Here is a 17,735-nt window from a genome sequence, read left to right as displayed (position 1 = left end):
AAAATTTGACAGTCTTCGACAACGGGCTCGGTATTTTCGGATAGCTTTTTACTGGGTTAGTTTGGATTGCTCTCAGAAAATCAGTTCAGACCTTTACCTAATGGCAAGTTTAGTCTGTAAGTTGCAGAATGCCAGGATTTCCTGGAAATTCAAGTACGGGCTTACTATTTAAAGATACGTTTGCTTATCTACCCTCTGGTGTAGTTTAAAGGATGTTGTCGGCTCAAAGCAGTAAAGGGTCTATAGGCTAGTGACATGGTCCGTAAGAGGCATTTTGGTGGGACTGCTGCCTAAATGAGGACAGCGGGGAGCCTTTAATCAAGGCAGTGGCCCGGTGTCCCCCATGGGGTGTGGGTGTCCAGAAGAAGCCACATCCCCTCACAAAGTGAGGAGGAGGGTGTGCAGGTAGAGCGAGGCTGGTGTGTGCGGAGGATGGTGTCTCTGCAGCTTGGGGAGAAAGGTCTCTGTGGTTCAGTGAGCACAAAAGCAGCTGTAAAACATTCTCTGTCTTCCGTCCACTCTTTTCCTGCACTTCCCTCTCTTCTGGCCTCTTCGCTGTGAACAGCAAAGTCTGTTTGGCTTTGGGGTAACCTGAGCCTTCTCAAATCAGGAGAGATTTGCTCTCCAGGTTGCTGTTCTTTGAAAGGTACAACTTTCTCAAATTCACCTAGATGTTTATGTCCTATGTCCCATCATTTCATTATCTAGAAGGAATTTCAGTAAGATACTTTTACCCCAAGATTACACCTCACAGTGTGGTATGAGGGGTTTTTTTGCCTTTTTTTTTTTCTAAAGTCAGTGTTACTTTTGGCGGAGGAACACAGTGGAGTGATTACAGTGTATATTCAAACCTCTTGGAGATTAGAAAAGCAATATTTCTCCAGTGCATTTAACTTTCAGATGGGACTTGAAATACTCACACCCAAACTGAAAGCAGTTTGTTTTAAAATATACATTGTGCTATTTGAATAAGTCTGTGTAGCTTCCCAAATTGTATATTCTTGTTTATGACCTATTGAAGCGTTTAACCTTCTTGCTACTACAACCCATGCAATATGATTTTTAAAGTCTGGTTTAACTGAAGAGAAACTAAAAAAAAGAATGCATAGTTTTCTGTATGTTGGAACAGGAATAATTTTCTTCTATGTTCTTCTCTCTTCCTGCACTGCACAGGATATTTGTATGTAAGAAATTAATTTGCAATTACTTTTTCAGTGTGGCATCCCTTGCATTCTATTTTTCACTTTTCTTGTGTACTTTAAATTTTTTCATTAATTGTTTTCCAAGAGACACAAAAAGCTTTTAAGACCTTTTAAGGGTCTCTCTGGCCCTGCAGGGAGTCCTCACAGCATATCTGGTCCTCTTCCAGAACATGCAGGTGGCGTGAAGAGAAAAGTAACAGGTATTTCAGAGTGCTCCTGTTTTATTTAAAGTGCTGTTACCCTGTACTTTTACCCATGCTTCACTTCAAGGCTGTGTGAGGGTCTTGCAGAAATTGTGAGAATGGTGCACTGCTGCGGCTACGGCAGGGACAGGCTACTGTGGCCTTGGTGGGGAAGCTGTGGCTGATGCTGGGAAAGGCGCTGGGGTTCCATGGTGGGTCACTCTGGGCAAATGCATTTTCTCTCAAGCCAAGAACTCTGTCAAAACCAGAGAAGTTTTGATGCCTAAGTGTTTGAAATAATTGATTGGTTTTCCACTGAGAGCGTGGTCAGTCACTGGAATGGGCTCCCCAGGGAAGTGGTCACAGCATCAAACCTGTCAGAGGTCAAGGAGCATCTGGATAATGCTCTTGGTTACATGGCTTAGTTTTAGGTAGTCCTGTGAGGAGCAGAGAGTTGGACTCGTTGATCCTTATGGGTCCCTTCCAACTTGAGATATTGTATGATTCTGACAAGTGCTTGGTTTAAACTTGGAGGAAAGCTTATTTTCCCTTCAGGGGGAGAGTAAAATAACGTTATTTATATTTGTTCCCATGCAGGTTAAGGCAAAGACTCTCTGTGGGGCAGTGAGTGCTGGAACAAGGCTTATAACTAAAACACTCGGCTGAGCAAGGGCATCTCCCGGTGTGCCACCCCTCCTGTTCTGGGGTCCTTGTTCATGTTTCTCTTCCACCTTGCTTCATACACCAAACCTGCATGTAAACAATGATGATAAGTGCCTTGGTGTATTTTATAGGGGATGAAAATGCCTCTGTGACACTGGCCAGTGGCTTCTTACGTGACCCACTGATGCCCAGTTTCACAAAATGAAGCTGAGCCGGTGCATATGCTCCTTACAACAGAATATCAAACTCCCCTCCAAAAAAAGTGTGGTGTTTAGCATAGGCTGCAATGCCATTAAAACATACAAAATATTTTTGAAGACCACATATTCCTTTACAGTTTACATTCACTTGCATTTTCTTATGGCTTGCCTCTGTGCTAGTGGGGATCTCTGTTCTGTGACATCCTGGGAGAAATCTGCAGGCTGGATGTGACTCTGCTATGAACTCTGTGTGACAAGCTGATGCTAAGGAACTGCAGGTTGAACTTGGACCAAAGCCACAAAAGGTTACTGGTTACTGCCTGAAATTAGTTAGAGTTGAAACATTTTTTTAATAGCCTTAGGGTAGCTGGAGGTGGCCATGTTCACTGTATGCTGAAAGAGAATTATTTCGGAATACTTTCAAATTCATAATTATTTCAAAATACAAATGTCTTTATTATTGCAGTCAGACAGAAAGAAGCAAAAATAGCTATGGCAAAATTTTAATCACAGTGGAAGAGTAATCAGTGTGGTTTGATTTACGAGTTGATGTTTTCAATCCCTTGTGCCATCTTTGATGTTGAAATAATTGTTTAATAATTAATATTAAGGTGGAAATTGTTAAGCCAAAATGTTGTTTTCTATCGGTAGGATTCTTTACAAGTGCTGTTTTCCTCAGTTTGTACGTTCAGTCTTCTGAATTGAAGCTTTTTTCAAAGTTGTCATTTTTATTTTTTTTGCTGCTTCTTTCTGATGAACACTGGCTTTGCTGTTCGACAAAGAGCCCCTCTAAAAGAATTACTTTTAAGTGGTACTCAAATGATGTGAAGAGGGAGTTCAAAGTTGTTTTCATATGTCAGTCAATTTACCAAAGCCTAATGGGGACCTCCACACACCACGTAAAGCAAATTCAGATTGGATGAACACCCTTCCTCCCCCTGGAATTTCTGTCTGTGGAAGATCAGACTTGAAATTTTGTGAGTCTTAAATGAGCATGAATTCAAATAATTCAAATCTAGGAATACCTTATTTCAACTTTTAAAGTTATAAATTGCAGTGCATTGGCCAAGCTAAAGTAATAAGGATGAAAACATTTTCTCAGAATACTATGGTGAAGACAATAACATTTCCATTAAGTATTTTAGACTAATAAATTAATTCGGTAATTTTTTAACTCTGACTTGTCCTTCCCTCAGGCCTAATTTAATACAGGGCTAGGGGGATCTCCTGTGAGTGGCTAATATCCGTCTTATAAGTAATGCTTTCTTCATATCCTCATTTTCATAACGAAGTTTCATTAATGAAAATGCTATAAATAATTAAAGGGATGTATGTCAAGACTAAACACAGGGAAGCTGTGGCCAAGTAAACAAAGGGACTCTGAAGCTTTGGATTTATATGTGCCTGAACTGCTGCGTACAGCATTCATGTCTAAGTTTGGCTCTTAAAGCTCTTTTGAACTTTCAGACAGGAAACACTGTAGAAAGTTGAGTTAAAATGGGACCTACCTTTAAAAAAAAAACAAACTGGTAGTCTAAAAGTCAGCCTACCAATAAGCAGTGTTCTTGCTGGTGTAACCTGTAGTAAATGCAGAATGTGGAAAACATTGTATAAAATACCTTGGAAAAATCCATCCCCAAAGCTTGCTGTCTTTTTTTTCAACAATGATGCAGAACATTTCAGAAAAAGCTGCTGCTTGTTCAAGTATACTATTGTGTTGAATGCAAGAAGCTACCCTGATGTTTCTTTTTATGATTTAATGAGTGTTAGGTTAAGTCCTTGATTATAAGGCAATATGGGTTGTTAACCTTGCAGATTTAGATTACGGATCACATAAATAGGATGTTACTCTGAATCGTTTCATCCATCAATATGCAGTGTAAACTGCATTTGTATTTGCTGATTGGCATGTTTGTACCTTCTGGTGTAGCCACAGCTTCAGTGGCTGCCATCCTTTACATACTGAAAGAGCTTCTTCTGAGGCTGCCCCTCAACTTGGTTTTAAATGGCTAATTTCAGAGATGAATGTAGATAATCTTGTTTGTAAACTTCCTGCTCATATGGACTTCTGAGTTTGTGGTCTGATGTGATTTTTTTTTTTCCAGTCATAATAAATTAGTCATAATGTAAAAATGCTTCATTCAAGAAATGAAATTGCATTTGTGACGTCCCTTATATATTACTGTCAGCTCTCTGAGGAAAAGGTAGTTTGGATAGATACTGTTGATAACTTAACATGCTGAACGGATACTAGATATGCAGAAAATCAAACCCAGAAATGAATGGCCTTGTAGCAAATAAGAGGGCTAGATTAATTTAAACATAATGAAGTTTTTCTATAGTGCTTAGCTGAGATGAGCATTGCATCAGTTTTATCTTGCTTTCTGTTAGGCTTATGCTGGTAATGTGGTTAGACTATTTGTTTATATATATATTGAAGAGACTCAGAGGTGAATACAGTGAGAAACCTTAAAATTTGCAACTGCAGATCTGTAGCTCTTTGTTTATTGAGTCATAGATGTCAAGTGATGGATGTATGAATATATAGTTCTGTTATTGCTCTGCATATTTTTAGCTACGTTTTAAGAAGCTGATGTTTTCTTTATGTAGTAGTAGATTGGTTCTGTTTATTAGACAATACAGTACTCTTTGATCTTAGTCATGTGGTGTTTGTAGTACTTGATGAGGATAGGAAGGGGGGAAGATTTTTGTTTTACAGTGTGGTAATTGGAAAAGAAACAGTCTATGGAGATCTTAACCATTGGTTTTCGCTGTGTACAATGTAGAGAATTACTGGTGTGTTGCATCTTGCATTGCTGAGGCAGATACTGGCCCTGGTATTTAATCATGACAAGACACAAAAGCTTTTAAACTTCCATTAATCTGTTTTGTTAGTCAAAGTTGTTTCTTGTTTTGTTTGTTTGCTTATGGTATGATTCTGTTTCACCGAGGTGGGTGGTGCTGTGGTTTCCTGTATGTCTTGTTGACATAAATCAATCACTTTTAAGATCATTTGATACCTATGCACATTATCAGTTTACTTTGTTAGATTGAGACTAAATACTACAATTCGAGGTTTGTTTTTTTTCTTCGTTGTGAATCAGGAAATAACTTTTAGTTTTCCTGAATGCTTTGTCAGGGTCTAGATTCTTGTTTTCTCTCTAATCAAAGTACAGAGCATCCTCAGTCTCTGCGCCTGCTCTGTGCATGCCACATCAAGCACGGCAGAGCTGTCTGAGCCGCAAAGTAATGCAGTTGCCAGCAGGAATATGATACTTGCTAAAGTCTCTAGGAAAGCCTTTTATCTTTGGCAAGTAAGTATTTTACATGAAATTACACATGATGGTAAAGCCACAGATTTAAAGTGTAATAACTCCCTCAAGAAATGTTTTCCTCATTTAAGGTGTATATTTAGCCACTTCGCCTGGTTTTAAAATAAAAAATATTTTTAAAGTTTGTCACTTTTTTAAAGAGACTGTGATGTCTGTGTATGGAAATGAATACCCTTTTTTTGGGATTTTACTTGTTTATTAATGATGCTTTGAATGCTTGCCGTTGAAGTCTAGAAGATCAGCGGAAGGAGAAGCTGCTGCTTTTTGGTGCAATAAATTGTAGTATGGCATGCTTCTGAATGCGGGGCGAGTGATGGAAGCTGTTGAATTAAAAATATGAGTGGGTTTAACTATATTTAAGAATCTACTTAGAGAATTTTTGTACATCTGTGTGATTTTGTTCTTGTTTCAGGTGATCTATGCCATCCGCTTACAGAGCGCACAGAAATAAATCGGTGCTTCGGACTCTCTCGAGCAGCTGAGAGGAGAAACGTTACTCTGAGAATGAAGCAATAAAACATCTCTCTGCAGAACCGTATGATTGAAAACACGGTCCAGCCCTCCTCTGCTGCCGGACATGCTTTTGTCCTCCTGCCCTGCTCACCCAATGTTGCAGTAATACAGATGGATCGTAGCAGAGAGGCAGAAATGGAGTTACGGAGATCCTCTAGCCCAGGCAAGCTAAGCAAGAATGACATGGATGCTGACAAGACCATGTGCCACAGCTGCTGCATCTGTGGTAAAAGTTTCCCTTTTCAGAGCTCCTTGTCGCAGCACATGAGGAAGCACACGGGCGAGAAGCCCTACAAATGCCCTTACTGTGATCACAGAGCTTCCCAAAAGGGCAACCTGAAGATCCACATCCGTAGTCACAGAACAGGCACTTTAAGTCAGGGGCACGAGGCGGAGATGGGAGAGGCGCAGCTCGGGGAGATGGGAGTTTCAGAGGGACTGGGTGGATGCACCAGCCCCACTAAAAGCACGTCCGCCTGCAACAAGATCCTGAACGGTACCTCTCAGGTAGATAGCAAGATCTTGTTGAGAAGCAGCAAGAAGGAGGTCACGGAGATGGTGCCGGCCGAGGAGGATGGCAAGCCGACCTCCTACCAGTGCACCTTCTGCAAAAACAAGTTTGAAAGGAAGAAGGACCTGGAGCAGCACCTGCACCAGGTCCACAAACCATTCAAGTGCAGGTTGTGTAGTTACATGACCCTGAGGGAGGAGACGCTGTTAAACCATGTAGAGAAGGACCATATAACAGCTCAGGTCCCAAACGGGGAGGCCTACACTGAGAACTGCAAGAGCGAGTTGACCACGGGTGAGTTTCCCTGCGAAGTCTGTGGTCAGGCCTTTAGTCAAACCTGGTTCCTGAAAGCTCACATGAAAAAGCACAGGGGGTCATTTGACCATGGCTGCCACATCTGTGGCAGGAGATTCAAAGAGCCCTGGTTTCTCAAAAACCACATGAAGTCGCACGGCCCCAGGACCGGGAGCAAAAACAAACCAAAAAATGATTTGGAGCTCATAGCCACTATCAATGATGTGATACAGGAGGAGATGATTGTGACGGGCCTGTCTCTGTATGAAGTTTGCTCCAAGTGTGGAAATCTGTTTACAAATATGGAGAGCCTGAAAGCGCATAATGCTGTTCACTACCGAGCGCAGCGGGGCAGCGCCGGGGATAAAGCCGAGGACTTAATTGACGGGAGCCTAAGCTCCTCCGTAACGAAGCAGTTTTTCTTGCAGTGTCTCAATCTAAGGCCATCTGTAGGGCTGGATAGAGTTACAAGAGGACAGCCTGGGAAAAGAGTAGCCGAGCTGGATCCGGTCAGTAGCTACCAAGCTTGGCAGCTGGCCACCAAAGGAAAAGTAGTGGAGCCCTCCGAGTATGTGAAGTATGTGGGATGGGACGAGGCTCTGGCGGATGCGGACGTGACTTACGACAAGGATAAGAGAGAGTATATCCTTGTCAACCAGGAGAAGCGCAAGCGAGACCAGGATTCCCCCAGCTCTTCCAGCAACCCCAAGAAGAAGAGCTGCACCAGTGGGCGCCCAGAGAAAACCACCAGCACCCCGCCAGGGGAGAGCTGCCCGCTCGCCCAGGGGGACCTGGACTACCGCCCTGCCTCGCGGCAGAGCCGGCGGGCTCCCCAGAACAAGTCCACCGAGTGCTTTGAGTGCGGGAAGATCTTCCGCACCTACCACCAAATGGTGCTGCACTCCCGGGTGCACCGCAAGGAGCGGAGGAGCTGTGGCGAGGGCGGGACGGCTGCCCAGCCCGACCGCTACGGTTCCAGCAGTGAGGAAGGGGATTCGGGGTCCGTCAGCGGGCCCAGCACCCCCGGCTCAGCGTCTGCCCCAGAGGACTCAGCCACCTCTGGCCTCGGGGAGGAGGGGGCTGAGGAGAGCTCAGAGGAGGGAGCAGCCGACCCCTCGCTAGGTAAGGTGGCTCCCAGCCTTGTCGCGCTCGCTTTCGCTGGTCCCTATGTCTCCTGGTGTGGGACACGGTGATGATCAGAGGGAGAGATGCGTGGAAGCACGCAAGAGGTTTAAAGGCAGTGTCTTGGTGTGGCGACTCATCGTTTCTGGCACGGGTAATAAAAGTGAGATCAGAGGATTTCTTCATAAGCTGCAGGTGAACTTGTATTTGGGTGATGGGATACTCAAGAAGCATCTTAGTTGCCTATATCAATGCTGTAGGGTAGGGTAGTGTCTTCCCTGGGCTTCTTGGGGGATGTTTTTCCCCGATTTATGGGCCGTTCTGCCTGTAGCATGCAGGTGTAGTGAGGGCCTGTGTGGTGTAGCCCCGAAGCGCCTAAACTTGTTAATCGCCAGCATGAGAGGCGTCTCTCTCCTCTTCTCTGCTTTGCTTCCCAAATTGTGTTTATAACTCCAAAGGCTATAATTAATCTCTCTGGATTAAAGCGGTCCTTTGAGCCCAACACTAGTAAATGGAACAAATTATTCTCCAAATAGCAGCAACGTAAATATTTAAAAGAACACCGTTAAGCACTTTTGTATCTTTTTTTTTTAATATTTTATTTTTGTTGTTCACCATTCTTTGTTTATAATACCCTCTTAGAAATACGAGATTAGCCATTCTTTCCTTACCAGCCTTGCGCTGGTTTTTTGTTTGTTTTCTGTTTGGCGAACAATAACGTTTTTCTCTCTTTTAATTCCTTTTGTTGTGAAGAACATAGTTATCTGTAGAGTTAAACTCATTTTCAAGACCATCGCGGATGAAGTAATCTGCACCATTGTGGAAGAGTGGGTTTATTCAATTAGCTGGGTTTTTTTCAGGATTTTATATAATGTTCCGCTTTCTCCTGGCTACAGACCCTGCAGCAGCAAAGCAACATTTTCCAGAGTTGTGTATGACATGTTTTTCGTAAAGTTTTGAAGCAGTGTTGGAGATACATACATATATATATATTTGTCATTAAGCTTCTGAAATCCTGTGGTGAAAATCCCGTGGTTTTAGGACAACTAAAGTTGGGGCTGGTACTGCTTGGCTGTGCAACTCCCAAAATGCAAGGCATAGACGGAAGAGAGCTCCAAAGGACTGAAACTGTAAAAAATTCAGCCCATCTGTTTGTCCTTAAACTTAGAAGAATGGTCCTAAACTTGATTTGCTACAACTTGGATCAAGTCCCTGATGGACAAATTGGGTGCACACTAGAACAGAAATATAAATTAAACCAAGAACTCCACTTTTTTTAATGTTTTCTTGCCCTTTCCATAAACCACAACTCCAAAAAGTCCTAGCAACAAGCTGACTTAAATATTTTCGCTATGATTACTTGCCCATTTAAAAGATTCAAAATTTGGCTTTCCCATCTACTGTTGGATTTTGGACACTTAAACAAAGTTCCTTATGGGAGCATACATCCTTACTTTGTGTGAAAATCCATCAGCTGCCACCTGAAACACCTCGGTGCAGTTGACACAAGATGTAGTGATAAAATGGCAGCTTTGCCTGGAGTTAAATGGGGCTGCTATGTTTTACTGGTGTAATGTACAGTGCCCTTATGGAAACTGCTGTGATGGAAAAATCATCTCTCTGGAGACATGCTGAAAACACTGAAACACTTTTGCACATGATGATCAAATAGGAAAGCTGTTCTTATGCACTCTCCGTATTAAGCACTTTATTTTTAACAAGAGGAGCCGTCTCATCTCTTCCTGTCCCACTTCTTGCCTCAACTCAAGCTCTGAGCCCGTGTTGCAGGAGTGAAAGGAGAGTTAAAGTCACACAGCAGTTTCTCTCCCAGGAATTAAGGTGACTGGCTTAACCAATGTCACTAGCTAACACCTGGAAACTTGTTTCTTTGGGTGCCAAATTGGTCTTTATCTTCTTTAGTTGTAAAGAAGCAGCAAACTGATGGGCCTAAGTAAAGGTGCACCTTGGAAAAGGGATGTGTTTGCATTGATGGGTTGGGAGAATGGAGGCTGCATTTTATATTTACTAATGTCACAGCTGAAGAGTTGATCAATTAGTTAATTGGCTAATAAGAAACATTTTAATCTTACAGCCAAGAGAAATGTTACCCTTGCTACTTAATAGAGTTTATGTAAATCAAATCACTGGGTCAGTGGAGAGAACATTCTTTACAAGTGACAAAGATTCTTTTGGACTCAAAAGAAAGTTGGTTTTTGGTGTTGGGTTTTTTTGTTTGTTTGGAATTTTTTTTTTAAGGAGTTTTCATAGGTCAGTGTCCAAGACTTAAGTTTTCCAGTTTTCTCCTTTTGGTATGCAGATTTACTGATACTGCCTTTATAGTTTTGTAAGGGACTGGGGTTATTCTGCCCAGCAGGCTGTAGGATTAGTTTTACTCTTCTGCAGATTGCTGCTTTAACTCGAGAGACTTTCTTTCCCTCCTATATGAACAGAAACTTAAGATGTACAAAATATAGGCCAAATCCTGCCCTCACATACGCTCCTGCTAAAATCAGGTGTTCTGGTATGGCCTTGAAGCACATTTTGTCCTAGAAGTGCTGCGGTTAACTATCCTCTGCTGCAGCTTTTTACAGTTACTCTTGCTGGTGAAGCGTTTCCATTGAGAGCTGTGGTCCAGCCCCATGGACAGCATCCCTCCCCAGTGGGTGAGAGCAAGCAGAGCTCTCAGTTCCTGTTCCTGACATGCCTTCTAAGGTATTATTTTTACTCAGGCTGTGATTAGGAAAATCTTGTGCTACACGTAGGTTATACAATACCGGTATTTTTTTTTTTTTTAACTTTCATATCTTTACTTTTTTTCCCCCCTTTGACATATTACTCTTTTATCTTGGGTCAGAAAAGTGCCTTGAGACTGCCAAGTATTGGATGTTGTGGCCTTGACTCAGCTGAAAGTACTTCTTTGTGCGTTTCATTCTTAATAATGTGAGAATTCCAGTTGACCCAGTGTCTTGCAGCAGGGAAGCTGGCAATGCCCCTCCGTGGTTACTTAGTGCTGGCAGATGTTGGGGCTGAGGGTGACTGGGGCTGGGGAAGTACCGATAGGTTTTATTGGGAAAAGAGCAAGAATTGCACCTTGCATGTGAAATGGGATTGAGAGCCTCCAGGGTAGGCACCTTTTTTGCTCTTAATATATCGGTAATTTGTCTCTGCTGTTTATGTAGAGTAACATCGTGATTTTTGAGGCACGGGGATAGTATTTGCAAACCTAGCTTTCCAGCTGCAAGGGAGTAAGCTAGCTGGTTACAAAATGCTTTCTATCCTGTTGAAAGGAGGGTGAAAATTAGTTTTCTAGAGTCACATAGGCAGTGTACTGCATGCTACCTGTCACATAAAGGTATATGCATGAGGTATATATGCTTTGTGTGACAGCCATGTGGGAAAAGGTGGCACAGAGCACATACCTTCTGTTAAGAGCAGCCTTTGAATATTTTTGAGATCTTCCTGCCCCAGATGAGTCTCTATTTTTATTTGGCATTCCAGCCACTAGCAAACTGTACCTGAATTTCCACTAAGTTGCGTCCAAAGCTCTTTGAACCACCTGTGAGTTTTTGCTCAGCACTTCTCCAACCTGAGGCTTTTTTTTGGTGATTTTCATTTTTAACTTAAAAAAAACCCCACAACACCCCGGAGTTACGACAGAGAGAGTAAAGGGAAATCATGCATATGTTGATAAAAGTGGAAGGGCAAATACTCTGTTTTCTAGATCTTTCAGCTCCTCGGCTAAAATATAGTTTTAGGTATTCCAAAGAAATAATTCAGGCTGTGTGCATTCGGTGGTTAGTATTTTTAAGGCTCAACGCTGGCCCCCTCATTGTCATGGTGTGTTTCGCAGTGAGGGTGTTACCGTTTGTTACATTAGGCTCTACGAACTATTTCAGTCCTGAAATGAAGAAGGAAGTATAATTTTGGGGGCTGAGACTGAGGTGGGAAGATGAAGAACAGTGTAAATGATTTAAATATCACTTGGCGCTCAGCACACGTGTAGTAAGAGCAGAGGCCTGTGACACTCCAGTCGGTAAGGGAGTGCCATAAAGGTCTTTTGCATGCAAGCTCCAGATTAGACAGGAAGTAAATGTTAAAAATAATCTGGTGGGGGGAAAGAAAAACGTTTTTTTTGTAGGAATAAAGGAGAAGAGTGCTGCTTCTTCTAGCCTGATCTTGCCAGGGAAGGATGGCAGGAGAAGGAGGGGGTGTTGCACCTTAGAGGGAGAAACATCTCCTCCATTTTGTTTCCTTTCTCTCCTGCCTCTTCTCTCCCTTTTCTTTTCCTTTTTTTTTTTTCCTTCTGTCAGACTCCTCCGGATTTTTGAAATGCTTTAAGGAGAGACTGATTCACTCTTATTCCACGCATGCTGTTTTTATTATGCTGGCTAATGCAGGAAGGGCTGATTGTGAGCGAGGCCTGTTGCGCTGTGCCCTGTGCGAACACAGCTTTGGGCCCAAGGAGCTCATAGTCTGACAAGGTGAGGCGGACACAAGTTGCTGGACCACACAGAATATAAAAAAGGAGTGAATACAAAACTAGTGGTGCTTGACCTCATTTGGCTTGTTTCAGGAATGGTGGTGTGGTGGCACTTGCTCAGAAGAAGATGAGCTCCGTGAAGGGGTGAGACAAGAGATGGGAATAGGGTGCAGGGAGGAGAGAAAGGGGGATGGAGGAAGGCGGAGAGAAGCTGGAGGGACAGTCCTGAGTGAGGAGACCTCAGTGGAGGGAGCTCTGCCATGCAAAGTGGTTTCCAGGAGGAGGGGAGGCTGAAAAGAGGTGGATGGCATTGGGGTTAAAACCCTCCAAGGCAGTGCCAGGGTGCTGGGTGTCTTGCACTGAAGCCCTGAGGGCCCTGGGAGGTGCATCCTCCCAAAAGGATTTCCACATGAAAACCAGAAGATCTGGAGCAGTCATATGAAGGGGAGACAGCAGCTGGAGCTCACCTTGTCCACACCTGCCAGGGAACCCACTGGCTTGTTGTTGATCTGCTTAAAAGTCTGAACTCTCAGCACCTTCCTCAGTTCTAGTGTAAGTGAAAAAAAAAAAAACAAAAAAACCACCAAAATTAAGAGGAGCAATGCCTGGTTTTGGAGCTGTTTTGTTTGTGCTTGTTACATTTTAAAAGCTCTTAGAAATCCATGGCCAGACACTGATTTAATGTCTTTATTAGTAAAATGAAGGAGAAGAGACAGCTGCCTGTGAATTGCTTACAGGTTATACAAACTGGGGGATGTAACACATTTATCCCAGGCATGTTATAAGAAAATCCTATATGTAAATTGGAATGCTTGAATAGAAACATAATGGCATTAGTAAGTTTTCTGAAAGAAGAAAAGTAGGAGAGATTTATGAAGCATAAATTTCGGCTTCGTGTTGCTCAGATATAAAAAGCTGTAACTTTAATGAAAACTACCTAATTTCATCATGCTTTTGATTTAAAATAAATCAAAAGTAAAAACTGTCTAGAATTGATTTAATTTTCCAGTAAAATAGTGAGGCTGTAATTTGGGGGAGGAGAGGAACAGTAAGAATAAAATAGCTAAGCAAGTAAAAATAGAAAAATAAAAATATATAGTAACTCCAAAGAGGAGAGGAAGATAGTCCTAGTAGATGTTTTCTGTTGTCAAAGTGAGTGCATGAAACACAGCTGCTGGTACCCAGTACCAGGATTTCATTGTTCTGTTTACATGACAAAATGTTTCTCTGTGTGCAAAGGAAGTCCTCTCCACTATTTAAAAATAAAACATTTATACTATATGTCTTAATCCAATAGTTACACTTTAGATACGTCTCATGCCAGACTCTCACTTACTATAAATCCTACAGTATAATGCCACTGATGGCAGTGCTGTTGGGACATTTTACACCAAATGAAGATCTTGTTTTGTATGTACAGTCTTAAGTATGTGGAAGCATATTTATTTTGCAGAAAAAGCATACAACAAATTGAAGAATCTCAGTGCTGGACAATTGGTAACTACTGTCCCAGGCTTCCAAGAAGTGAGGTAGTTCCAAGGAAGAAAAATGTCTCAGCGGCTTCTGTTAGATCCTTACTGTGAAGATAAAAATGTTGCACTGTGATTACACACTCCACCAGTTAATTTTTGCATTGCCGAGGAGTGGTTGGTTGTTAGAATATAAAACCCCCTCGACTTTTCAACCTCAATTAATTGTTTTGGTTTTTAACGCCAGTGGGATTAATGCCATGACTTTAAAATATAGCAGGTTGATGATTTAAATCATTGGGGAAGTTGGGCAGAGACGAGGACCCTGCGCTTGCAGAAGTAAGAGCCATTAGGCGTTTGGGACTTTGCAAAGCTGGAGCTGTTCCTTAAAGCAAATTTGGTGCATCAGGACTAGATCAGTTACCTAGTTTGAACGTGTCGAATAATACCAGTCAGAAATTTCTCTTTTATATCTACCTTGCTGTAATGCACATAATCCAATCTTGATATGCGGAGCAAAGCCACATGCAGTGTGTTACTTTCTCATGATCTGAAGTTTCTCTGCAAAGCATTGCAGGTTGGAGCATAATTTTTGACCAGTACAGGCCTGTGTGTATCTCCACAGCAGCACTTTATTACCTCTTCCCTCCTCTTTGGACTCTAGTACGCTCCTCAGGACTGCAGAGGATATCTCCTATGTGTGAGTATATTCCTGTGGTGCTGCTATCAGGAATAGCTTTTTGCTTTCATTTATCTCTAACTGTGGGCTGGTATGAATGGGAAGAAGAACTGAGAGAGCAGAACAGAACAGAAATTATGTTGATCATGCCAAGGAAATGGATAACAAAAATTCTGGAAGCCAGAATTACTGAAAGGGATTTTTTTTTTTGAGGGGATTCTGCTGAGGGGAGAGGAAGACAGAAGAACGATAGAATATCTAGGGTGTGTGGTTGAAACCTCCCTCGGCACATGTACCTCACACACATGAAGTTGCTTAGCTGATGGTGGGAGCTGTAGTTCAAGAAGCTCATGCAAAAAGTGTTTGACTGGGACAGGGCAGCGATGCTTCGGGATAATGCAGTTGGTACCCTTTAATGCTATACATTGCCCTGACATCATACCAACTAAGGAACGTTTAACGATTGCCCTGTAGGCATCTTGGGTAATTTCCACTATGTGCCTGATTACCATGCTCTGCGTTACTAGGTCCTGTTTTACTTGGTCTCATGTAATGTGGGTGGCCAGCAAGAGTGTTAAAACAGTAATTCAAGTTCCTCTCCCAACAGGGCAGGGTGATAGGGAACAGATAACACACAGCTCAAGTCAGAACTAAGGCTTGCTGGCTGAGCTTGAGATACTTCAGTAGATGAATGATTTCTCATGACAGAGATCGCCTTTGTTGCTGCTCAGAGAGAACTTCTTTTGCAGCATTTTGAAGTTATTAATCCAACTGTTGCACAGCTTTTATTCCTTGCAAACGTTTCAGTGAAGGTCTTAAAACATTTCAGTACCGAAGAGTTTTGTGCAGGGTATTTTGATACAGCATGTCAAAGAAACTTCTACTGTATTTAGCTTTAATTGTTAGTGTTTCTTTTTTGCAGATAACCGTATATAATAACAAGAGACACAGTGAGACGAAAGGATTGTTTAGACAGTTGATTGTAGTTGTAGGTCTGGGATATCAGTGACCAAAGCATAGCTCAGCTTGGAAGAAAATTTGTACCAAGATGCTAAGGGAGAGAGAAGTTTACACAGCCTTTATTTTATCAGTTAGAAAGCAAGGAAATGAGTGTGGTTTCTTAAAGGTAGGTGATAGTAGGATAAACTTTGCCCTGGAGCTTATGTAAGATACCCGAAGCAAGATGAGTTCTTCATACTTCTGCAGCTTTTGGAAATGTTGTCACAAGAGCTGTTTGTAAGGATTGCTTGTGTCTATGTTTAGTCCTTCCTAAATTGCCATTCTCCATTCCATGCTTACCAAACAGTTGCATTCTAAAAAAGTATTTCCAAGGGTGTGGAAAGCTATTAGCCATCTTGTTTTCAGTTTGTGCACTCAAAAATACATCTTTATGTCAGTTGCACAGGGCTTCCAGTTTCCGTAGTTGACTTTTAGCTTTTTTTCAGCAGCTATTGTAAACAACTGCATATAGGAACATGCACTTGGGAATCCAGCTGTACAGTAACTCAGCTTTCTCAAAACCCTCACTTCTTGACACCTCCCCTGTCCTTGCTGCCTTGTAAAAGCCAGTTTAGCAATTCTGATATTTCTTAGTACTGGATGTTTCTATTACATCGAGCTATAGCATGTGAAATACTGCTTTGTGACATTTATAGTCATAAGATCACATTGTGTAGTGCTTTTATTTTCTAGCAGTTTCTGATTAGTGAGTGAAGACTCCCTTCCCCCCAGCTAGTAAAACAAGATTCAGGCAATGAAAATTGCAATGGTAGTGTTTTTAATCTGATTTCCAAATATTTCAGTAGCGCTGTGGCTGTGTTAAGTGTGATTCTACAGATCTGTAAAGGACTGCTAACGAGGGACTTCTAGATGTCTTTGATGTTAAATCTTTTTGCTGCTCTTAACGTTATGGTTCACAGTTTGCCCTTCAACCATCTTAAACTGAGAATCACTTTTTCTTTGTCAACAGGTTAGGTTTGGTAGTAGATACTCCCAGTGGATACAGTGGGCTAAATTCTGTGGGAGCTGAAACCTGGTGGAGCTGCGCAGGGGATAGAAGTCATGTGCGGTTTGGCTTAGTGTTGGTAGATAATTTGTTTTTTGCAGGTGTGTTTTACAAATACAAGTTTTACAGGTCACTTGACTTCACTTTGTTAATTTTTAGCCCAGTAGTCTCATTCAAGCACTGTATGGCTTTAACTGGAATGGGCCTGACTGTGGTACCAGTTGTAGTGGTGAAAAGTCAAGAGCAAGTTAGCTGCAGTCAAGGCAACACTTCACTGTGAGAGCATCAATAACTTCTTTTTATTCTCAGTTTTCTCTTGATTGCCTACAAGGTTTATCTGCAGCAAACCTGGATTTTGGGGGAGATGAAAAGCATATAGTGAATTTTATGGAAACTGTGGAGGAAAACTTTGAGTTTTTCATTATAATTTTCAGTGCTCTAGTCCTTGAATGAGACTTTTGGATCCTTGTTGCACTTGGTATATGACTGCTGTTGTGCCATATTTTGTGACTGATATCTAGATGTTGTTTTCAATGCCTGGAATGGATTTGTAAATGTGTAGGCAACTTATTTTCATGGTGAATTTGTTTTCCTTGTTTATAGACAGCATGGGTTTGAACTGGCAAATTGCTGAGTGCTTTGGCCCTGATCCAGCAAAACTCATAACTGCTGGCTTGATTTTAAGCATATGAGCAGTCAGGTTGGAATCATTGTTAACTGCTTTGTTGAACCACTTGGCGCCTAATGCCTTGAGGTTAGAGAAGAATAGAGAAATCTTTCTTTTCTGTAATCGATGCCAGTGTAAATTGCATATCCTGAAATGTACTGTAGCATACAGACTTTACACAGGATAAGACATAGGGGAGGGGCAAGTCTCAGAATTGTCTTTTGTGGATACTCTGTTAATGGATTTGGTTACGCTTTAGTGATGCTAAGGGCAAAAATCCAACACTTTATCCTTTTAAAGTACAGAATCGCTATTGAGAAAGTGTCCGTGTGAAAGACAAAAGTACTCCCTCAATTGATGCTTATTGTAACTTGGATATGAGTGCTTACTTAACATGGATTTAGAGCATGAGATAC

General features: G+C 41.9%; 1 protein-coding gene across 2 annotated transcripts in view; it reads left to right on the top strand.

The window, feature by feature from the left end:
• Positions 1–6,116: 6,116 nt before the first annotated feature.
• ZNF516 (zinc finger protein 516) overlaps positions 6,117–17,735 on the top strand; it is a 58,342-nt gene continuing 46,723 nt past the window's right edge. For both annotated transcript variants that reach the window (XM_074146677.1, XM_074146676.1), the window contains exon 1: positions 6,117–8,019. In XM_074146677.1, coding sequence (XP_074002778.1) covers positions 6,117–8,019 — 1,903 coding nt within the window. The remainder of the gene's footprint in view (positions 8,020–17,735) is intronic.

The sequence above is a fragment of the Numenius arquata genome, chromosome 4 (genome assembly GCF_964106895.1).
Source record: "Numenius arquata chromosome 4, bNumArq3.hap1.1, whole genome shotgun sequence".
Taxonomy (NCBI): domain Eukaryota; kingdom Metazoa; phylum Chordata; class Aves; order Charadriiformes; family Scolopacidae; genus Numenius; species Numenius arquata.
Note: the sequence above shows the minus strand (reverse complement) of the source record. Positions and strands in the feature narration are given on the sequence as shown.